The sequence below is a fragment of the Alligator sinensis genome, unplaced genomic scaffold, assembly GCF_000455745.1.
Source record: "Alligator sinensis unplaced genomic scaffold, ASM45574v1 scaffold250_1, whole genome shotgun sequence".
Classification (NCBI taxonomy): domain Eukaryota; kingdom Metazoa; phylum Chordata; order Crocodylia; family Alligatoridae; genus Alligator; species Alligator sinensis.
In genome coordinates this window covers 2,799,930-2,824,431 of record NW_005841888.1, presented here as the reverse complement: position 1 = coordinate 2,824,431, position 24,502 = coordinate 2,799,930, and the positions used below count along the sequence as shown (strand labels likewise).

Here is a 24,502-nt window from a genome sequence, read left to right as displayed (position 1 = left end):
GCCTGATTCGGTGGCTGAATCTCTAAATCCGAATCGAATCAGGAGACCCTTTAATCTCTCTGAATTGAATTGGAACCCTCTGAGTCGATATGGAGAGATTTGGAAAGATTTGGATATAGACACAGATTTTAACGTTTTTCCTACATACGTCAAGGTACCAGGCAGCTCATGAATGCAGTGATGCTGGGTGTTGCTGGTAGGTATTGCAAGGCTTTGGGGACCTCTTCGTGGGTACCCTGCCTGCCAGTGACGTCAGGTTGAAACCCTATTCCAGTGCCACCTAGATGGTCTGGGCTCTGCCCCTTTTTCTCATCTGCCACGTCTTTGTTGTTGTCAGTTGGGGAGGCAGTTCCCAGTTAGGGCCTGGAGGTGTCTCGACCCTGGTGTTGTCTTTGTGGTGCTCCAAACCTCCTTTTACCCTACCCTTACCATGCCTTCAGCCTGGGTTGATGCTGCTCCCCGCAGATCTTCCCCACACTGCCTGCCTTGCCAGGGCTGGGTCTTCTGGGCTGTGAACCTTAAGAGGGCCACCCTGGTTTTCGGGCTGGTTTCCCCCTCTTCAAGGAAAATAAACTTGCCCCTGCTGGGGTCATCCACAATTCAACAGAAAAATGCCGACACCTGTTGGTGGAGCTCCCGAGTCTGCCTTTCTCTCTTTCTCTCTCAGGGCTCCTTTCTCTCCCCCTCCTAGGCACTTCCGGTCCACTTCCAGGTTCACTGCTGAGCATGCAGGCCCCCCCCCCCCCCCAATTCCTGTGGGATGCTCCATGCACCCCGGCATTGCAGCAATAACGAGCCATGTTGGTACCTTGGGGTATGTGGAAAAAACATTTAAATCTGTGCCTATGGCTGAATTGCTGATTTTCCAAATCAGCATCCAATCTACAGATTCAGTTGAATCAAATCAGAGACAGTGATCTGAATCAATTAATTGAATCACTGTCCCCAATTCAGGCCGAATCTGGACCCAAATCGAATACTGCCCATTTTGCACACCCCTACCATGCAGGGTCCAGGACTATACTACATGTGACACTGTGCAGGGCTGGTCCAGGAGGGGCATCACACGTGGCACCCGCTCCAGTTGGTTGAAAGAAGCCTAGTGCTTTGCTACTGCTGTGGCAATGAGCTGCAATAGTGAGCATCTTCCCAGAGCGCTGTTAGCTTCTCCTCCCCTACCCTCCCCCTGCTGCTGCCAGGCTTGGCTGACATGGGCAGGCAGGAGCTATGGTTGAGAGTTGCACGGGGCTGTTAGCCAAGCTTGGCAACACTGGGGTGGTGTGGGGGATATCCCATCTCTCAGTCCTGGCCCCTGCCTCCCCAGACCCAGGCAAGCACAGCTGGGGTGGGGAACCACACAGCATGGCACAGCATGGGGCCTTTGCTCCCCAACACTCTGGCACAGTCCAGCTCAGCCAACAGCTCTGTGCAGCTTTCAGCTTTAGTTCCTGCCTGCCTGTGTCAGCCAAGCTGGGCAGTGATGGGGGGAGGCTTGTGGAAGCACCTCCCCCCTGCCTTCTGCCACTGCAGTCATTTGCATGTCCTCCCCACCAATGGGCAAATCTGTGTTCTGTTCATTCCCGATCCAATCTATGCAGCTCAGAGAAACCTGATTCGATTAGATTGATTCTGCCTTGGGCTTTTTGAATGTCTGTACCTAGCCTAGAACTATTCTAAAAATAGAAAAACTTGCTTGAATAAATATTTTTGTTTCACTTCCATTTTCTAAACTAAGCCCAGAGGTTCATTCTGCTTTCCAGAATTCTTAATTGGGTTTGACAATAACAGTTAAGTACATCGTATCACGTGGTGGCCCACAGCAATCCTGTTGAGAACTGGATAAATACTGAGATACTTTTTATGAGAGAGAAATGAGTAATACACTGTACTAATTAATATTATACACAAACTGAGTTCATTCTCAGAAATGTGTTGCTTCTAAAACAGTATCTCCAGGAAATAAGTTTATAGCACTTGCAAATCTGGATTTTGTGCACTTGTAACATCATAGCCATAATACCATTTTCTGAAATAAATTCTTCTGGGAATGATGCCAAAATTATGATATGGTATGTATAGACTATGCTGATGTCTTAGGGGCACTCATATGTTCTGTTTCTACATTTTATAACATAAAGAAGAGTCATAGTCAAGCACTGACTCAATGTACCATAGAAAAACGTTTACACTACAGGCATAGTTAAACTTTAGTAAGACACTGAAAGCAAATACCTTTACCGAATTTTTTGTAGGTATTGGATCCCTTGTAAACCTAGCTGCAAACAATGAATACTATGGGTACACTTTGTTTACTATCCTGAAATATCACTTTAGCAATTATGACATTGTTTCATTTCAGGATTAAATGCAGGATACAATATTTCCAACTGAAGTAATGTTATTATTTGACTACTGGGACAACGTGCTACTCTCAGTTGCAGATGTATGTGTAACTTATCCCATTTGTAGTATCCCATGCTGAAAATGGGATACAATATAATGAAACTTGTATTGGATATACATCCAGGCATTTACTGCCACCCTTACTCTGCTAGATTTAAGACTGAGAGATTCTGGGCCTATTTTTATTTTAAACACTGAAGGTCTAAATCCTTGACTACAGTTGAGGTGCATACAGCAGAAATAGAGAGTGAATTTAAATTCACAGTTACACTCCTCCGATCTTAACACTGCTGTACATAGGGCTGATTCCTCTGTGCCCATAGATAGCCCTCTAGGCCTCTTACACTTTAATTTTCCATTAATGACCCCAATGCAGTTAAGATTGGTATTGTATATGGACAGCAGGGCTGTGTGAAGCTTCAGTTCCTGATTCGATTCAGCGGAGATTCAGCTTGATTTGGTGGACAAAATCTGAATCCGAATCAACTCAGAGGATCCTTTAATCTCTCCGAATCGAATCAGAACCCTCCGAATTGATTCAGAGAGATTCAGCGATTTGGACATAGACACAGCTTTTAAATGTTTTTTCTACGTACCTCTAGGTTGCAGGTGGCTTGTGAACACTGTGATGCTGGGACGCATGGAATGTCCCACAGAAGTGCAGAGGGGGCTTGGATGCACTCAGCAACAGACTCAGAAGTGGATCAGAAGCACTTCCGGTCCACCTCTGGGTCCACCCCACCCACCCGAGCTCAGTGACTGGTGCCTCCTGGGTCTGGGCAGAGGCACCTGGGATCCCCTTGCAGCTGATCCCTGAGCTGGGAAGGGGTGGGGGACCCAGTGCATTCCATGGCAGACCTGGAAGTGGCCCGGAAGTACTTCCAGTCCACTTCCGGGTTCACTGCCATGCACATGGAGGGCCCCCCACATTCCTGTAGGACAGTACATGTGCCCCAGCATCGCAGCATTCATAAGCCATGCTGGTACCTCAAGGTATGTAGAAAAAAGTTTTAAAGTTGTATCTATGTCCGAATTGCTGATTCTCTGAATCAACATCAAATCTTCAGATTCAGCTGAATCAAATCAGGGACAGCGTTCCAGATCAACTAATCCCATCACTCTTTCTGATTCGGACTGAATCTGAATCGAATAGGGCCCACTTCGCACACCCCTGATGAACAGTTCCTTTTCAAAGCAAAACAAGTCCTAAGAAGCAGGAATGGTGCAGGAATGGTGTAAGAGCTCTTCAGCTGATTTGATGTCACTGGAAGGCCAAACTGCACTGAGCTGAACATGCTAACATAATGCAGTTTGAGATGGATTATGTACAAGGTACCCATCCCACATGGGAAATCCAAAAATTAAATTTGAATAAAACGGAAAAAGGGGGATAAAGAAATAAACTTCTCAAGATTAATGTAGTTTATCAATACAAAATAGCATTTCGAATGTGATATAACCACTTTCAAATCTCTGTGAAGACTTGTGAACTAAATGCTCTATTGTGACTACTGGATATTAGGCCCTCATAGAGCAATTTTGCACTGCTCCAGCAAGGCAAAATACTTGTGTACCAGCTTAAAAAGGGTGGGGGGCAAGACTCCTGCAACATGACTGTCTGAATAGCATGTGCTGTCAAGGAAAAGAGATGTGGGCATGGCTTCCTTGGCAATAATAAGGACTGGAGAAACCTGTTGAGATTAAAGGCAATGAGGCTTAAGTATCAATACTTCAGAGGTTGAGACATGCCAGGGATTGACTAATTCCCTAGTTATATTAAAGGATTAAAATAGGAAGGGTAGTCATAAAGGTGGTATAAAGCTGTGCTCAGTTGGAGTAGCCAGTGTTCAAACATATAAACTTTTAAATTACTAAATAAATTGTAACTTTCAGTGTACTAACAAAAGATAAGCCATGAAAACTTATCTTTTCCTCTACACCCTTTTTGAGGTTTCTGCAACATTTGGAACAAGCACAGAAGAAAGTGAAATATAGACAACAGAGTCTATGACTACAGGCAACATTTTGCAAAGAAAGGAAATTCTGAAATTAGGTAGTAAATTCCAGTCAAAGAGTTATTTTTCTGTCCACAGTAAAGCTTTTTTTTCCTGCTGGGGTTTGATATACCTGAAAGACCACTAATATATATATATTCTAAATAATTATTTTAATGCCTGTTGCTACATCAAAATACATAAAGACCGACACTTAGACAAATAGAAAACAGAGAGCTAGGGTAAGCAAAATTTCTGTGTTCATTATACTAATTGATATATGAAAAATTCAACAGAAAATTTAGACACGCAGACTTATTTAATTAAATGAGTTTTCAAATCTTATCTGTAGTCCCATTTTTTAAATGAGGAAGTATTTAAGTGGAATTTCCTAGATAGGCCTTCTTTGTCTAGAAATTTGTTCAGAGATCTTATTTAATGAAAATATCTTCTAACAGCATATAATAATGCAACAGCAGATGGAACAGAATGGACTAGAACTACTCTAAAATGTAACAGCCTACTTGAATAAACATTTTTGGTTTTGAAATATTAAGTACAAAGTCAGAGTTCTCTTTCTCTTTGTCTCTTTTCAGACTATAAATATGTCTAGTTATTTTTTCAAACACTTCCAAATGAACACCTGTTCCATCATTCAAATCTCATTACTTAAATTAGGCAACATATTTCTACACTCAAGAGTTCAAACTTTTATGGATGACAAAGTTAGTTTGACCTGTGTTGGTTTGGCTCTCCTCAAAGGCATTAAAGGGAAGATTTTAAATTCAAATAACTGTTAGGTCCCATTTACCTTCAGTGAGACTTAATCATTAAAAATCTACCACTAAGTGTCATTAATCTTTCAACCTGCAGATCCATTGTAAAGGGAAGCAGATGTTCAAAAGACTGGCCATAATTATTTTGCCTCAGTTCAATTAAAAAAAAAAAAGGATTGTGTGTTTGATTGTATTTTGGGTTCTTCAGTCCCTTTGTGAGGGAGTCACAATATAAGCAAAATTTTAGTTCTGATGTAACCTTTCTAACCAGAATTACAGTGCTACAGATGCATATAACATAGACAAGTATTTACAGTCTAAGTAATCACCTATTCACTTTGTCACACACAGTTAACTAGCCCCTTCCCCTATAATCTTGAATACTCACAAATGAAATTTTTCATCCCATACTGGATTCAAGTTTCCAAAAATTGTTTTAGTTCTCCGTTTGGTTTTGCCAACCTGCACAGTGACGTATGGATCGCTTGAGCCCGTTTTGTCCTTAGCTTGTAAACCCTGAGCACAAACCACTGCAACAGAGAGAAAAAAACATGTTTTACCTTTTTTTCCATGAGGAAATTCACAAGATAGTGACCAAACAAAACCAAACCCTTCTGCATCTGAATTCTTGAAAAGTTAATGGGAAACCAAAAGGAACGCTGAAGAGAATATCAATTTAATACCTTTTAGCAGTAGACCTGTTGCAGAAATTACTGGATGGTTTCTTTAGTCTGTGCTGTGCAGCAGATTAGATTACCATAATAGTCACTTCTAGCCATGTAATCTAGGAATCTAACTAATGCAGGGGTGGGCAGTTATTTCAGCTGGCGGGACACAATGATTTTTGGTGAGCTGTTGAGGGCTGCGCACAGAAAATCTTTCAGAAGATATCATTTTAACAAATTATAGATTAAAAAACCCCAAATCACATACTTAAATCAAACATCTAGTATAACATATTTTGACTTTATTTAAAAAAATAGTTTTTATCCTCGTTTATGGTTTTTTTGAGTAGTGTATATAAGGGTGATTGCATAAGTGCTCAAAATAAAATCTAACTCTTGTATATTGTGTGTTTGTGGGGTGGGGTGTGTGCATGGGGGGGAAGTGTGCAGGGTACAGGGTAGGTGTGTGTGTGAGGGTGTGCGTGTGTGAGGAAGTATGGGTGTATGGGTGTGTGTGGGGGAAGTTGCCCATGCGTTAGGTCCTGGGAACCAGCTGGGGATGGAGGGAGAGAGAGAGGATGGGGCATGTGTAGTACAGCTTGCCTGGGCAGTGCGGTGCAGGTATAGTCTGCCCCCACCCCTATCTGGTGTGCAGCTGTCCCTATGGCAATCTGCATGGGGCCAAGCCCTGCCTGCACCCACTTGGAGCAGCCCACGCCATGCTCCCACCCACACCCACCCCGCACCACCTCAGCCAACACTCACAGCTTCCCTAAGGGGCTGCCTTCCACCCACTTGGCTTCCCCTAAGTGGCTGCTCATTTGGCCAGGTGGCTGAGTGGGTGGAAGATGGCTGGGAATTGAAGCCCTGTGCTGGGGCAGGAGCCACCCAGCTACAGCTTCCCCCCCAGCCTGGCTGGGCATATGGTGCCAAGCATGAATTGCCATGGCCACCACCACTTCCCTGCACTACCTGCTTCCCAGAGCAGAGCAACAGTGGCAGGAGGAAGAGAAGAAGCCACTGTATGCAGGGGGAGCCAAGCAGTACCCAGGTGGCTACAGCAGCAGAAGCAGCTCCACCGGAAAGCTGTGTATGCTGGCCAAAGCTGGTGGTGGGGTGGTGCTATGGGTGGGCATAGGGTGGGTGCAGGTGACAGTGTGGTGTGGGCTGCACTGGGTGGGAGCAGGCAATGCTCAGCCCCATGCAGAGTGCTGCAGGGACAGCAGCAGGCTGGATAAAAACCAATTGGGCCAAATCCAGGCCACAGGCCATATTTTGCCCACCCCTGGGCTAATGGGAAGTAATTTAAAGGTTTAATTTAGAATTAATACACTAAATACAATAAACATGTATTCTTCCATGGTTACCTGAGATTCCCCTTGAAAGATGTGTTTTTATTAGAATAGTAAAGCAGTGCAGTATTCCAGTGTAACTCAATTCAGATTCTCATGACTTTCTATACAGCAGAAAAGGTTGCCAACACCTGCATAATTTTTGTAGCAAAAGCCATGGTCATGAATTTTGGAACTAAATCTGGATATTCTGAATGGATACTTCACACCATCATTCCTTTGCATCATGTTGGAGAAGAAAAATCAATATTTTCAGGAAGCCTATGCTCATGTACCAGCCAAAACTGTAGAAAATGAAGGCATTTAGAGAGATATGCTATTACTGTTATTAGCCATGTAAATATTTATCAGTATTTACGATGGCTAATGTATATACATTCTACACATAAATACATGTATACGGCCTTGTTTTTCCATCATAAATCACAACATGAGAATTCTCTCAGGAGAATGCAAAACTGTCAAATTACAGTCCACCAAACCCAGAATAACCTGCAGCTAAAAAACTTGTCATAGCTGCTAACAACTGCAAAGATCTGTTTTATTATTTTGTACATATTATTTAAAATGTCTCTGTGGTAGCATTTAGTTAACATTTCCCACTGTCAATCATGTGGGATAATGAAGCTTGCTCACTACATGCACAAAAAAGTGACTATATAAAAATGGCAGATTCCTACTCAGCAGATCTGCTCCGTGTGTGTGTTCAGAATCACATCTGCTGACTTTAGTGAAAAAAGTAAGTTTTCATTACTTTCTACCCCTGTCAGCCCTGCAGAACAACAGAGCTCTGAGAACTTGATTCTCTTTTGCTTTGCACTTCATTATTAATAGAAGGAGAGATTTTCAAAGGCATATATAGCAAGAAGGTACCCAATTCCCACTGACTTTCAATGAGAGAAAGGTGCCAAACTGCCATTTCAGCTTTAAAGATGTCCTCCAGAATTGGGCTGGGGCCAAGCCACCCTAGTTTAGCTTTCACTTACCGTAGGATAATTGCAAGTATACAAACAGTTACTATTTATCAGTTGTTCCACAGTAAACACCTGCCCTGCTGTTAAATCACTTTAATGCCTATGCAGTCAGTTCCAATTGGCGCCTACTTCTGAGCTCTGACATACCTGTGCAGTTGAAGTCAGTGTACAATTTAGGGCATAAACTGAGGAAAAAGGAAGCAGGATTTTGCCCGAAGAATTGTTTTTTCTGATGCTAATGCAAGAGCCACAATGAACTCTCCTAGACTGAAATCAGACTCACTTTGTTAAGAACTGACAGTAAGAGAAAAAGAAAACAACCATTCATCTTCCTACTTGCAAACTGAATGTATTTGGGATGGAAATAACTGAGGAACAATACACATGGAATTATACAATGCCATTTTCTAAAGCAATTTTTCAGACTGGAACCATATTTTAAAGGGGCATACACTGCTGGCACCTTCTGTGCTGTGAAAAATCCAGAGGGGTGATGATACATTGTCTATGGAACTGCTGTTGTGCTGCTTCTGCTCAAAAGCCACATATAAGACTCGAAAAGTCTTACAGTGTGTGATGTGACAGGTGCATGGGGGCCTGGCAAGGGAAAACCAGGTCAAAAGGAGAATACCGAACAAGGCTCCATTTTTACAGAATGAAATGAGGACAACTGAAGCTGGGAAAGAGATAGCCAGAGTTCTGTGGCCTGGGATTAATGCTAAATAAACTTCTTGCAAGAAAGTGTCCAGTGAATTATATTGTAGAAGCACTGAGAGTAGTTGAAATACAGACTCCATGAAGGCTAAATGTTTTCCCTTCCCTTTATAAGGGTAGCATGTGGATTTGTTCTTTGCACTTTGCAGAAGAGGAAAGGAAGTATTGTTTATGTACAGGGCCTGGGAACCAAGAGACTTGGAGTCTTTTCCCAGCCTTGTCCAAGGCCAAGCTAATTAATTTGTTTCACCAGAGAAGGGGGTTAATAATACCTTCTTGTTTGCTGTCATCTCACTTGCATTAATGTTGCAAAACACTTGGAGAACTTAACTAAAAGGTGCTGCACAAGCATTGTTTGTACAGCCTGAATAGGTCTTGCTCTATGCCTGGGGTTCTGAAATGCTGCGACGAGGGTTGCCAGCTCTGTTTGAATCTATTCTGGGAGGTTTCTGGAATGCCAATGTGCAACATGTGTGCTTGTGTATATCAGTTATGGATTACGGTGCATAGACTTCACATCAGGATGGCAAATGCACATTACTATTACATATAAAAACCCACTGGACTACTGTATAAATCAGATTCAATATTTAATATTTATTTTAATGAATACCCTGTTCATTTATCTCCTGGGTAACTCTCAGTAGTCTCCTGGAGATTTAGATCTAATTCCTGGAGACTCCAGGGCAATTCTGAAGGGTTGTCAACCCTACCTGCAATGCTGCCATCAGCAGTGATGAGGACTGGGCATTACTTGGCTGACACTGTTATTACTGTTACCCTTCCAGCATGTAAAATGTATAGTGTGCACTTCTGTAGCTTGGATTCAGTGCTGCAGCTGTCTGTTTCACTTCAGTCTTATGCCTTCAGCAGAAACAAGATACCTAAACAAAAAAAAGATTGTGCTTCCCTCCAGCTTACTGCTCCTCTTCCTGCTTTCCTCTACTGGTTCCTGTTTATTTCCTACATTCACTTCCCAGAAAAGCCTTGTAACCTCAATCTCACTTTTCACCACAGCAACATCCTACTGCTGCCTTCTGACACCAGCCCACCAAATTCTTCCATTAATTCCAGTGGGGTGTGGATCAGGTACCTATTTAAGGGATTTGACCTCTCTCCTGTAGGCAGATATGATTAGATTCGAGCAAGCTTCATAGTCCCTTAGAATCATAGAATCATAGATTGGTGTCATCTGCAAACTTGCTGAGGGTGCACTCTATACCATCATGCAAGTCGTTGATGAAGACATTGAACAAAACTGTCCCCAGGACCGAACCCTGGGGCACTCCACTTGATACCAGCTGCCAACTAGACATCGAGCCATTGACTACTACCCTCTGAGCCTGATTCTCCAGTCAGTTTTCTATCCACTTTACAGTCAATTCATCCAACCTGTACTTCCTTATCTTGCCTGCAAGAATGTTGTTGGAGGCCATATCAAAAGCCTTACTAAAATCAAAGTATACCATATCCACTGGTCTCCCCATGTCCACAGAACCAGTGGTCAGGCATCACTTGCCCCTGGTGAATCCATGCTGACTGTTCCTAATCACCTTCTTCTCCACCAAGTGCTTAGAAATGGACTCCTTGAAGATCTGTTCCCTTCACATGTTATTTCTAAATGAGGGAAGGACGCATAAGAAAATAATCTTTTTCTCTGACCTGGGTCAGGGCACTGATTCCCAGATGAAGGAACTATATCTTCATCTGTGATCCTGTACCATTAAAGTCAACAGGAGTTTTTCCACTCGTGTCACCGAGTAGGATCAAGCTATTAATGCCAGAACTAGTTTTGTACCATCTGGTACTGTGATTTTTGCATCAATCATCTTATTTTACCCATCAGGTAAAGTATGACTGCATTCACATATTTACTCAGTAACATGTTATAATAATGTAGGCTGGGCTGTTCATTTAATTCACTGAAAAGACCATTAACAAGGACATTCTTGCACATCTCAGCAGTACGCATGGATTTCCTACCCTGCAGAAATGCAGGAAATGGCTGGGATGATTGAAATGCACTTCAAACTACATTAGGAAAATGTAGCTTGGTGTACACAAAGAACACAGAACAAAATTAAGCACATGAGTTTGCAAGCTGCTATCAGGAAAAAAAACAAATATATAATTCTAGGCATGTTTCTCAAATATGCATTAATACTTAATAGAATGCAAAACATTTGTTTCATTTATTTTATTTATAAGTGGGTGGTAAATGCTAGAATGCTAGAAAGAGCTAAAAATGTATTTTCTGATGCCCAGTGATAGGAACATGGAAATCCTAAAGGGGAATGGGTTACATAATTCACATTTAATGTGGGAATATGGATAACTACTTTTAATACCACTAAAACTAGATTAAGCTTAATTTACATGTTGACTTGGATCAAATTCATTACCCTTTCAATTTTCACATCACTGGCTTCTAGCTCTTCTGACTTGTACTTCAATCCTTATTTTTTCCTTTATTTTCATATGCAAGGAAGTTATTTGTGCAATCAGCTGAAAATTTCATTGTATAGGAGGTTTCCTGTGCTGATATCAATTCAGCAACATAAATATATAAAGCAGTAAGATCTTGGTTCTTGAATTATAACAGGAAATCTTTGTGAGCAGTTGGCCAAATGCAAAGATTAAGAACAGTTGGCAGCAACGGTGAGCAGATGTGCTTAATGCACAGGTCTCCCTGAGTGAACATCATTTAACTGGAACACATACTTACTCAAGCAGCACAAATGGATGGGGACTTTCAAATCGAAGGGGATTGGAATTGCTCGCTGAGGTGTTTTTAGTATTTTAGTCATTAAAAACCCATCAAAGAGATCATCAGCTAGAACTCTTGAAATTGATCAACATTGGAAAAAACTTATCTTGAACATAGAAGGTGCTGATTGGAGGCAGAACAGGTGAAAATAAGCCATTTAGAAAGCAGGATGGTTCTTATGTCAGGAATGATATATACACTTACTTTACTGTCAGGATTTTTTCTGGCTATTGCCAGTTAATATACGACTGAATCCATCAGTTAAGAATACTGCACAGAGAAAATTTAACATACAATTTCAGCTTAGACACAATAAAATCTAATTTAGGGCAATTGGACTAGAGAAGAAAAAGCTTGCTTCAAGTACATTGAAAATTTCAGCGTGAAATTCCCCTGGAATTATCTCACCTGTGATGGTTATTTTGGCTGACCACTTGGATGTCCCATCCAACACACTTTGTTTGGCTGCCTTTGTGTATTGTACAAAGTCTTCTTTGGAAATCTGGAACATTTCCTGGATCACTTCAAATACTTCTGGTCTGTTTCTCTCTCTGATCTTCATTCTTTCTTTCATAGCACTAATAATATTCTGGGTTTTATCTTCTGCACCATGTTTTGAACTCTTCTCAGCAGCTCCTGGGGGAAAAATGCAATCAGTGAAAACACATGAAGACATTATATTAAACAGGACAAACACAGGGATGTTATATTAAATGAGATTGTATGATCATGTTTGGATTTTTCTACTATATCCTCACAGAGGTGTCAAACTCACCAGGACCCCAAGGCTGGGTCTGGACCATGGCGCTCCTTGAGGGCCAGATCCAGACCGAGCAGTGGTGGGGTAAACAGCATCAGGAAGCTAAGAGTGTCACTTGCCCCTCTAGGAACCCCGCAGGCCAGATGACACAACCATGAGCAGTATGTTTGACATCCTTGCTCTACCCAATACTATGTACAATAATGGAGTATAGGCTCTTCCCAAATGTACAAACAAGAAGCAAAAGTACCATTACACAAGAGAAATGGAATTTTGGAATCGGTTTTGCTGGTCAGGCCTATTGTTACACTCTTACTTGAATTATATGGAGCTTCATGTTATGGACTGTTCTTCAAAGCAGCTGTTGCAATTCAGTAGTACTCTTAATAACCATGTGTGTGTTGAATTGATACACAATTATTTAAAGATCCTATGGCTTAAAGGAGACCTATATTACTTACCTGGATGACACTAACATTGTTATAATGCTCTTGTTAATCCACAGGGCGGGGAGAGGCTGTTTTTTTGTTTTTATATACTTTGATGAGCAATATTTAAATGTATATCTTACATCCCTCAGATTGTCTATTGCTTTAGGATTAGTAGGATGGATTTGTGTTTTACTTACAGGATTATAGGATCATAGGAAATTAGGGCTGGAAGAGACCTGATGAGATCATCTAATCCAGCCCCCTGTTCAGGGCAGAATTATCCACGACTAAACCATCCCAGCCAAGTGTATGTCTAACCTGCTCTTGAAAATCTCCAAGAATGGAGATATTATAACTTCCTAGGTAGCCTGTTCCAATGTGAAACCGCCCTTATAGTGATAAAGATCTTTCTAATCTCAAACCTAAATGTGCTCTGTTGCAGTTTGAGGCTATTATTGCTTTGTGGTCTACAGCCACACAGAAAAGGCTATCTCTATCCCCAAACTAGTCACAATACTCCGGGTGAGGCCTCACCAGTACCAAACAGAGCAGAAGAATTACTTCCTTTGATTTGAAAGAGACTTTCCAGCTAATACAACTCAGTTTGCAATTAGTTATTTTTGCAATAAGAGTACACTGTTGCCTCATATTCAGCTAATGGCCCACTGTAACCCAAAGTCTCTCTCTACAAGACTGCAGCCTAGCCAATTAGCAATTATTCTATCCCACTTTGTACTTCTCCTTACTGAATTACATCTGATCAATTTTGTACCACTCCTCCAGTTTTTCCAGGTAATTCTGGAATATAGTCCTACCCTCCAGAGCATCTGCAACTCCAACCAACTTGGCGTCATCTGGAAATTATAAAGTCAATCCCCTTGTTCAAACAATTATGAAGATGCTAAACAATACCTGATCCAGGACGGCCCCTTGAGAGCCCCACTAGGCATTGAGTCACTGATGACTACTCCTTGAGCATGATGTTCCAACTATTTATTCACCTTATAGCACTTTCACCTAACCTGTACTACTTTAGCTTATTGATGAGATGTTGTGGGAGACTGTATCTAAAGGAAAGATATTTCTTATCCACTGCTCTCTCCCCATCCGCAGAGCCTGTCACTTTATCACAGAAAGAAATCAAGTTATTCAGGCATGACTTGCTCTGGGTGAATCCATGCTGGCTGTTCCTAACTACCTTGTTTTCCTCTAGGTGCTTCAAAATGGATTCCTTGAGGACCTGCTCCATGATCTTTCCAGGTATTGAGGTGAGATTGATTGGTCCTTAAGGCCCCAGATCCTCCTTCTTCCCTTTCTTAAAGATGGGCACGATATTTCTCCTTTTCCAATCAAACTTCAAACTGTTGCACATGGATTTTTAAAATTTAAAAATATTTGTGCTTAAAATGTTTGACAACACCAGGGCTCATTCCTGCACATAGTTAAAGACATGAGTAACTTATCCCAGATGATCAGGCCCACAGACCGCAATGGAACAACTCAGCAAAGAAAGTACTGTACACAAGAGTTTGTAGGTCTTGGCCATGTACTTTCCCCTGTGTCATAAATTAGCTAACTTTTGAAAATGTTAGCATAATAATTGTTGAGTTTTAGACCCATTACTACTCTCCCTTTCTGAGCACTTAATACAAAAGCATTTATATCTCTTTCCTTTTTCAATCTGTTCCTCAGAGTTTAATTAAAAACCTACCTGCTGGGTGGACTGATAAAAGAAGTCATAAGCAAGTCTGTAATGAATGGGAAACCACAAATTTAAAGATATGGGCTATTTGGTGCATTAGAGTTGTCAAATACTAGCCAACTTTCTACTCCCCACACCCCTACCCAGAATGTTATATGTTGCTTGCAATATATTACAGAAATTAAGGAAATTTCTTCCAAGAGTTACTAGGAAATTTGGCGAGGAATCCTGCCTCTAGGAAACAGAAGATAACTTACTTAAAAAAAATCAAGGGACCACCTTATAATTTAACATTAAACTCAGAATGAGCCAGGTACCTCAGGCAGACCACAACCTTTTGGGTGTGAAAAGTGTGAATTTGAAGATGAGGATGGAAACATTCAACATGCATGGTCAAAGCTATGCTAGAAACAGTCGGCTCCTACATACACATATGTGGAGCTTGCTCCAACATGCTGGAAATCATCAGAGCAGACTTGATTAATCAAGTCTGTGCTCCAGCAGCCTTCTGTATCACATGCATCAGTGTCGCCGTGCACCTCCATGCTGAAAAAAGGATGGAGAGGTGCTTTGAAATAAAACACGTTTGATGAGCTTTACTTCAAAGTGCCCCGCTGCCATTTTTTCAGGTTGGGGATTTGTGGCAACACTGATACATGTGACATGCAGACGCTTTTTAATTAGCTAATTAAAGTACCCAGCGCTGCATCCCACAACATGTGTAAAAATGCACAGTGGGTGTAGAGAAGTGAGGCTGCTGGGATTACTGAGCAGGACACCTCACCTGTGCACATGATAAATAGAGACTGGCATGCAAGGCAAGATGGCAGACCAAAACAAAGATGTTATAAACAACATACCAATGATGTGATGGAAACTTCATTTGTTTTTACAACCAGTCTGAAAAATAGGTACAATTGATTTTTTATTTTTAATATTAAAACAGAATAGGTCCAGTTCTGCACTACTCATTTCTTTCTCTGGCAAAATTTGGGATATAGAGGATACAGACAGATGAACAAACTATGTGGCATTAAAGGGGCAGAAGAAACTTCAGATGAGTCATTTGTTCTGTGGTAACTGTTTCATGCATTGGCTCTAACTTGCAGCTGAATGATAGCTAAAATGGGACACTTTAGCCCTGAATGAAAGCAGACTAAGGGCACCTATACACGAATGCAGAGGCTGCTCCTATGTGCTGGAATTCCAGTGCGTTGGAGCAGATTTGATTAATTGGGTCTGCTGGAGAGTGACAATTGCCGTGCTACAGTGGCCTCCTGTGTCTCAAGTATCAGCATCCCCACACTTAAAAATGACAGTGGGGGCACTTGAATTAAAGCTCATCAAACAAGCTTGAGTTCAAGTGCCCCCACTGGCATTTTTAAGTGTGGGGACGCTGATACAGAAGATGCAGTGGCACTTTAATTAGAGCAGCAATCAGAGCTGCTCTAACTAAAGCGCCTACCCCCACCCCAACCCCTAGAGCGCTTGTAAAAATACCCTAAGTTTCTGCATTTTATCTTCTACTTAATGCAGGATAGAATTCATTATACAAAGCAGCTACCTCAAAGTAGATGGTGTGTGGTAAATGGCCCTCTGATTTAACTTGCTGTTATTTGTTTCATAGATTCATAGATGCTCGGGTTGAAAGGGACCTCAGATCATTGAGTCCGACCCCCTGCCTAGGCAGGAAAGAGTACTGGGTTCAGATGACCCCAGCTAGATGCCTAGATGACCCCACCCAGACGCCACTCCAGCCTCTTCTGAAAGACCCCCAAGGTAGGGGAGAGCACCACCTCCCTTGGAAGCCCATTCCAAATTTTGGCCACCTTTACCGTGAACTTTTTCTTGATATCTAGCCTAAATCTGCTTTCTGTCAGTTTGTGACCATTGTTCCATGTTACCCCAAGAGGCGCACTGGTGAACAGAGCATCTCCGATCCCTTGCTGTATCCCCCTAATGAATTTGTAGGTGGCCATAAGATCACCTTTCAGCCTTCTCTTGCAGAGGCTGGAGAGGTCCAGGTCCCTCAGTCTCTCCTCAGAAGGCTTGTCCTGTAAGTCCCTGACCATACAAGTGGCCCTCCTCTGGACCCTCTCGAGTCTATCAACATCCTTCTTGAAGTACGGTGCCCAAAACTGGATACAGTACTCCACCGGTGGTCAGACCAATGCTACATAAAGGAGAAGTATCACCTCCTTGGATCTATTTGTCATGCATCTGCTGATGCATGATAAAGTGCAGTTAGCTTTGCTGATGATTTGGTCACACTGACGACTCACGTTCATCTTGGAGTCCACTATGACTCCGAGATCCCTTTCTGTTTCTGTGCTGCTGAGAGGGTCACTTCCCAGCCAGTAGGTATGCTGGATATTTTTGTACCCTAGGTGCAGCACTCTGCACTTGTCCTTGGAGTACTGCATCGTATTGTGTTCTGCCCACTTTTCTAACCTGTCCAGGTCTGCCATATCCTTACTCAACACCCTGATGAAGAATGCCTTGCATTTGAAAGCTTTTCTAACTTTATCCCAACCATGCAGTTGGTCCAATAAAAGATATCACCCACATTAATCTTTGCCTTTGACTACAGTGAAAGACTTGCTTGAGTTAGGATTACATAATTTGATTTTGGATGTACATTTGTCTTTTGACATCAATCCTGGTGTACATTTAAAATGTTGCTATCTCTATTATCCACATGAGATACATGTCTTGTTTTTATGAGGGTCCCAGGAGCCCATACCATCTTACAAAAACAGGTTTCAGTATAATACCTAATACAATACAGCATGATGCAGAAATATGTGTGTAAAGTTGCTTACAAGAATGAACAACCAGTTTTTCAGGTATATTTATACTGACAAGGCTGCTTAAAATAAGGGATTAACAGTTTTTTTCCAAACCAGAAAATGGTGCCTGTTTAACGAAGCAAGTAATTTGTTCAAGCTTTTTATAGTCAAAGCCCACAAATTCCTCCTCCATAGGCAGTCTTGAAGTACTTTGAAATTAATACAGTGGTAGAGCAAGGAGAAGAATTGTTGTCTATAGTGGATAAAGGATCATGTAATAAATTGGATGAGCCAAACTTTGAACCTATTTTAAAGAATGTGCCAAATCAACCTGCTTATTTTGTGTTGATATTAGGGCTGCACAAAATATCAAGGGGTGTTTTGTTTCAAAGCTGTTTGAGCTCGAAACAGCAAAATCAAAATGAAACAAAAGGCTTCAAAACAGCTTCAAAATGAAATGAGAGCACTCAAAATGTTGAAAGTTTTGAAACATTTTAAGTTTCAAACCACCCCAGTGGTGGGAGACAGGGGAGAGCCAGGGCTGTGCTCTGAGCGTCTCCACCAGCCCCATGGAGCTGAGCCTGGTGGCAGGAGGTAGTGGAGAGCCAGCGGCGGAACTGCTTGGAGTGCAGCCATGTCCAGTGGCTCTCCCCTGCCTCCCAATGTCAGGCTCTGTGGGGCTGGCAGAGCCACTCAGAGTGCAGCCCTGGCACTCCCCCGTGTCCCACCGGACTGAGACCAGCCCGGTGGCGGGTGCTGGCAGGAGAGCCAGTGGCAGAGCTGCTCCAAGAGCAGCCCTGACTCCAAGTGCAGCCCTGACCAGTGGCTCTCTGCTGCCTTCCACCACCAGACTTGGCTCCATGGGGCTGGCAGAGCTGCTCGGAGTGCAGCCCAGCGGTGGGAGGCACGGAAGAGCCAGGACTGCACTCGAAGCAGCTCTGCCAGCCCCACTGACCTCAACCTGCCCTCCCAGTGCTACTGGACTCCTCCTGGGGGTGTGGGCCCCAAGATCTGTGTGCGGGATGACAGGAAGCTGCTGCTGCTGGCAAGTGACACGAGTTTTGCTTTTAGTGGTTTGAGTTGCAGTTTCTAATAAAACCTTGCACCTATTTCCTTGAAACTTGGCAGACATCATGCCCTCAGAAGGGGCTACCATCCCTGCTATTGTCATCTGAATCATGCAAGAAATGACAAAGGTATAGGCATTTTCATGATTCCCCATAATAGCCTATGGGTGAAATGTCGAAACAGCAAAACAGTTTCAATTAAACAAAATGGAACAGTTCTTTGAAATGAAACAAAATGACAAAATGAAACACTGTCCTTTTGAAATGGTGAAACAGAAGTCGAAATGAAATGATGCTGTTTCATACAGCCCTAGTCGATACCCACCACAGAACAGCATGTGCTATTCTTAAAACAGGGAGTTCTCAATTTTCAACTGTGCTCTGGGCATGCCTGGGGAAATTGTTTGCAGCTCCCTGATTCATGGGTTTAGTTTAGAAGAGACCTGTAAATTATTCTCAGTTGGCAATGGCACTGCCACTCACTCCTTCTTGAAACTTCTTTCAATTTCATACTGTTCTGTTAAATCCCTATAGAATGCCAGTCACACAAAAATCAGTTAATATTGATTCTACCACGGTGGGAGGAAGGTAGGGGGAGGAGAGGAGAAGACTTGCCCATTTCTCACTTGGCTGCACAAAAATATTGAGGTCTAAAAAGTTCTTATTAGAAGTATAGTGGAAGCCCTCAAAAATGCCTGTGTTAAAAATATACTATTCCTGTTTGTAAGAGTAAGCACTGTATGTAACTGTCGTTGGAAATATATCCTACATAACAAAGAGGGAGCCAAGGTAGATCCTTGGTTTCATTGAGAAGTTTTGCGTGGCAAAAATCAAAGACAAAGACAATGGTTTGTAGCTGCCTTGTGCTTGCTTTGGTATTCTGATCATAGTGAACAGGTCTTCTGGACACCTAACCTGGCCTTCTGCCATGAGGTGCTCCTTTAGTATCTACTGTAACAGAGACATCATAAGGATCATGATTATTAACAGCAGTAGAGCAGTTTACATTGCTAAAGTGCTAGGCTAATTAGATAATGTTTGCCCTTCTCAAACATTTTCCTGAGAGGTACAAAGAGGTACTGTGTGCATTATTGCTCTTTTTTTAAAAAAAATAAATGTTGAAATTAAGACAAAATGACATCAAGGAACTTGCTTAGTAGTTAGAAAGTTTCTGCTCTGTGATCCATCTGCTGGAGCACAGTCCCTCTTCCACAATACCATTGTTATTTTGTTTTGATCACATTTTTCTTTAACGCTCTCTCAGATTGCTAGACTTAAAGAAGAGACTATCAATCTATCCATCATCCTGGAAAGGTTACTCTACCAATACAGGATCTCAATGGAGTCTTATAGTGTCATTTATCCTAATCATCTTCTAGTTTGCTTTTCATTATTTTTATTGTGTCTGAAGGGTTGTAGGCACTTTACAAGAATGAGAAGAGGCTGATATATTTATAACCATATGGAAGGCATAGTCTGAGCCACAGCAAAAGGCTGAAAAGGCATGGGTTGAGGAGAGATTGGAGTGCCAAACAACACAGATACTGTGACACAACAGCACAACTATTTATGGCTGCTAGATCTCGAGAAGATATAGGTCAATGACTGGAATTCCAGTAAGTAAAAAATGAGATATTCTCAGGAAAAAATAATCAAGCACACAAAAGTTAAGTGCCAAGGAAACAATATACAAGCTGGCAACACTTTAAATGATCTAGATAAATATTGGCTTTTGAGGTGCATTGACAATGTGATAAATACTGCAACTTTGACCTTACACATCTTGCCAGACATCAGAAAGCAACTTGTGGCATTTTTCATCACTGTCTGTCTTCCATTAATAGGAATAGACTTAGGCAAATCTAATAATAAATCACAGATGCATTCATAGTAGCAGCAGTATGTCTCCATAGATACCCCTATTTACTTCTAGACAATCCAGATAAATTTAGACATTAAAGCATAATTTCCAAATTTTTACAGGAAAAAGCAACAAAAACTGTAATTGAATGCAGTTGTTGTTACATCCTGTGATCCTGCCAAACCATCAATAGTCCTGTCCATGCAATATCGATTAGAATAATTAAGATAACATATCAAGACAATTCCTATATAGTAAATTGTAAATTAACAATTCCTTTTTATCTGAGGGATGGATCCAAACTTGACATGACAGAAATCAATTCTGATTTAATACTGTAGCTTTTTCTACAAACTGAAACTTGCTAAAGATGAAAGGCCTAATTAACAGAGCACTGATATTTTTTAAAACCACGATCTAGAAGTAGGTTAGGATACTGTCCTAATGTCCAAAATTCATTAATGTGTCAATTATAGCTAGATTAGATGGACTGGCAGACATGGCATTAAATCTCAAATAATTTCTACTGAATGGCAATCAACACTAAAAGTATTTACATAAGATCAAACTGCAGTAGCTCAGACACCAATTCATCCCAGTAGTTAGCACAGTGTGAAAACAGTTAGAAACTAGGGCTATGCAAAATGGGCCCTATTCGATTCAGATTCAGCCTGAGTTGGGGACAGTGATTTGATTTGTTGATTTGGATCACTGTTCCTGATTTGATTCTGCTGAATCTGAGTCTGGAGCCCCCTGTGCTTCTGTGGGTTGCTGCATCTTCCCCAGCAATGCAGTGTTCAGAGCCCCTGCTACCTAGAGGTACGTAGAAAAAACATTTAAAGCTGTATCTACGTCCAAATCACCGAATCTGTCTGAATCTCTCTGAATCAATTTGGAGAGATTAAAGGGTCCTCTGATTCAATTCAGATTCAGAGATTCCACCACCGAATCTGGCCGAATCTCTGCCGAATCGAATCAGGGACTGAGGTTTCACACAGCCCTATTAAAAACCCCTAAAAGTGGACCTTGGGGCAGATTCTCTGATGAATATGTGGTAATGGGTACAAAGAAATCAAAACAGGTACAGATCTGGCCCTTTCATCTTATTGGACTGCTCATTACTATGTCAATAAATGAATAACATTATTTTAAAGAGGTGGGGTTTTTTTAATATTGTTGACTGACACCATTTTATTGATGGAACTTTAACTGTTTTAAACTTGAAAGATAGAGCATCCAAATTTCAGATAAGTTGACCTCTAAATGCTATTTAGAGTACCCAAAATATAATCTGGATACCCTAAAATATTTGTGACTATATTTGAAAAACAGTCCCCTATGTGTATGAAATAGTTTTATTTATGTTTTGTATTGTAAGAGCGCATCCCTACAAGCAGGAACATGCATTCTTCTGGGGATAAACAGCAATGGCAAATAGTTTCATAGTAACAGTTATTAGGGGTTGGAAGGGACCTCAATAGATCATCAAGTCTGACCCCCAGCCCTGGGCAGCAAAGAGCGCTGCATCATATTTATGCCACTGCTACTTGTCCCCAGGAAACATATCTGCATATGCACTCTGCACAGGGCAAGTTACCCTGGGTGGGGTAGAGGAGGCTGGGCCCAGCACCAATATCCTTACCTGGGGTTCTGGGGACCTCCCAGTGCTGCAGAGGTGTTGATCTGGGTGTGCAGAGCATGGCCAACAGCTGGAATGTGGTTCTGGCTGGCCAGGCTCCAGTTTCAGGTGGTGCATGCTACTGCCACCCCACTTTTTTTTGGCACATTTTTTTTTGACATGTGGACATCCTGATATAACCCCCCTTGCCCCCACCCCCAACCATGCTACTAATTGGCAGCATGGCAAATGCACGTATGTGCAATGTGTGTGCTTTGAGGCACCACAAACTGCATGTGTGCACCTGGTTGGACACATTCTAAGTGTTCAGTTTTTCAGGACTGCCTAAGCTTTAGCTAAGTGAGAAGGGAAACTAATAAGGATACCTCTACCTTAGGCGTGCATGCCTCTGGTTTGCTTCATATTTATAAAAGGTGTTTTAGATAGTATGGTGATGGATGTGGCATACAGGCTAACAGAATATGAGCTCCCACTTTGGTGCTATGGCAAAAAATGGCTGACATTGTTTTTCAATGTATCAAACAGAACTTGGCAGGAGTTATTCCCTGGTATGTGTTACTGATGAGGCCAGTGCTGAAATACTGTATCCACTTCTTGTAAATCAGGCCTCATAATAACAATGTGAGACTAAAGGAGTTCATTCTGTTCAGTGGATTGAAGAGAAGGTTAAGAGGGATCTCAATTATAGTCTATAATTACCTACACAGACAGAAAATGTCTCAGTATTACATTTATGCAGAGTCAGAGAGGCCTTAAGAAAGGCATTACATGAATCAAAATTTGCAAGTTGAGGGCAGTAAAGTCAAAGTAGAAATAAGAGGCAAATTTTAAATGGTTTGCAGCTATTGGAACAGGGTGCTGAGTTCTAAGTGAAAATCAACAACATTTGTGATTTTAAATCACTTTGGTGCTTTTGGGAATTCATGGACATCCAGAAGAGAGAAAAGTTTTAGGGTCTCCTATGTATATGAAATAGTTTTATCTATGGTTTGCACTGTAAGGGTGCATCCCCATGAGCAGGAACATGTATTTCCCTGGGGAAAAATAGCAACGGCATATATTTGTGCCACTGCTACTTGTCCCCAGGGAACATACATGCATGCATGCTCTGATGCATGGCAAGTTGCCCTGTGTGGGGTAGAGAAGGCTGGGGCCAGCTTCTGGGCTGGCCTCAACAGCTTTACCCAGGGTCCTGGGGACCTCCCAGGGCTACAGAGGTGGCCATCTGGGTGCATGGAGCCTGGCTGGCAGCCAGAGTGTGGCTCTGGTCAGCCAGGATCTGGATTCAGGTGGCCCACACATTAGTGGATTAATTACTTAGGTCTGTACTTGACTACCATCACAGACTAGATGACTCTGCTGATCTCAAAATCCATGAATTTATGAAAAGACAAGGATAGGTAGATTAGATGGATTGGCAGATGGTGTATTAAAAAAATAAGAACCCTGACTATTATGTTTATAATCTAATTCCAGAGGATTATGTACTATGTAAATGTTAAAAACAAGCCTACCAAATGTTTGTACTTATGTGGCTGTGGTGTTAACATTTGTCATAGATCTATAATGCTGATAAAGTCAAGCCAAAAATTATTTTCAATCTTTAAACTCAAACTTATTTTAAATATATACAGCATGAGTAGAGTAAATAAGAAATAGAAAACAAAAGTGCCTATCAGACTTGAATGGATATACATATACTAGGCATATACTGGGCCCATCAACAATTACAGATTACAATTACAATTACAGATAATAATCCAGATTCAGGGATGATAAATCACATATAAGTCATTTAAATTCTATATTAATAAATAAATGGAAAGTAGCAGAGCTGAGTAAAAGGAATGCATACACACACAAGCAGGCAACAACAGGTGAATCTGCTAGGTAAAACAGCCAAAATCTAGATATAAGAAAGTGCAAGTTTAAGGCATCCTCACACACACAGCTCAGGGGGTTGTTGTACATTACACTTAGTGCATTTTAACTGTACTTTCATAGACATAGATTTCATAGACATCAGGGCTGGAAGAGACCTCGGAAGATCATCGAGTCCAGCCCCCCGCCCAAAGGGCAGGAAGTCAGCTGGGGTCATAGGATCCCAGCAAGATGAGCATCCAGTTTCATCTTGAAGGTGTTCAATGAAGGCGCTTGAACCACCTCTGGTGGCAGGCTGTTCCAGACCTTGGGGGCTCGGACAGTAAAGAAGTTCTTCCTTATGTCCAGCTTGAAACGATCTTGAAGTAGTTTGTGACCATTCGACCTCGTCATCCCTTGGGGCGCTCTGGTGAACAAACGTTCCCCCAGATGCTGGTGGTCACCCCTGATAAACTTGCAGGTGGCCATCAGATCACCCCTGAGCCTGCGCTTTTCCAGGCTAAAGAGCCCCAGGGCTCTCAGCCTGTCATCGTAGGGTCTGCTTCCCTGACCTCTGATCATGCGCGTGGCTCTTCTCTGGACTCTCTCAAGCTTCTCCACATCCTTTTTGAATTGTGGAGCCCAAAACTGGACACAGTACTCCAGCTGCGGCCTCACTAAGGCCGAGTACAGGGGGAGAATGACGTCCCGGGATTTGCTTGAGAAGCATCTATGGATACAAGCCAGC

At 41.9% G+C, this 24,502-nt stretch overlaps 1 protein-coding gene across 2 annotated transcripts in view; it reads right to left on the bottom strand.

Annotated features, from left to right (window-relative positions):
* Positions 1-24,502, bottom strand: part of UNC13C (unc-13 homolog C) — a 523,785-nt gene that overhangs the window by 314,087 nt on the left and 185,196 nt on the right. For both annotated transcript variants that reach the window (XM_006017955.1, XM_025197084.1), the window contains 2 exons: positions 12,054-12,281; positions 5,562-5,703 (listed from right to left, as the gene is read on the bottom strand). In XM_006017955.1, the coding sequence (XP_006018017.1) occupies positions 5,562-5,703; positions 12,054-12,281 (370 nt within the window). The remainder of the gene's footprint in view (positions 1-5,561; positions 5,704-12,053; positions 12,282-24,502) is intronic.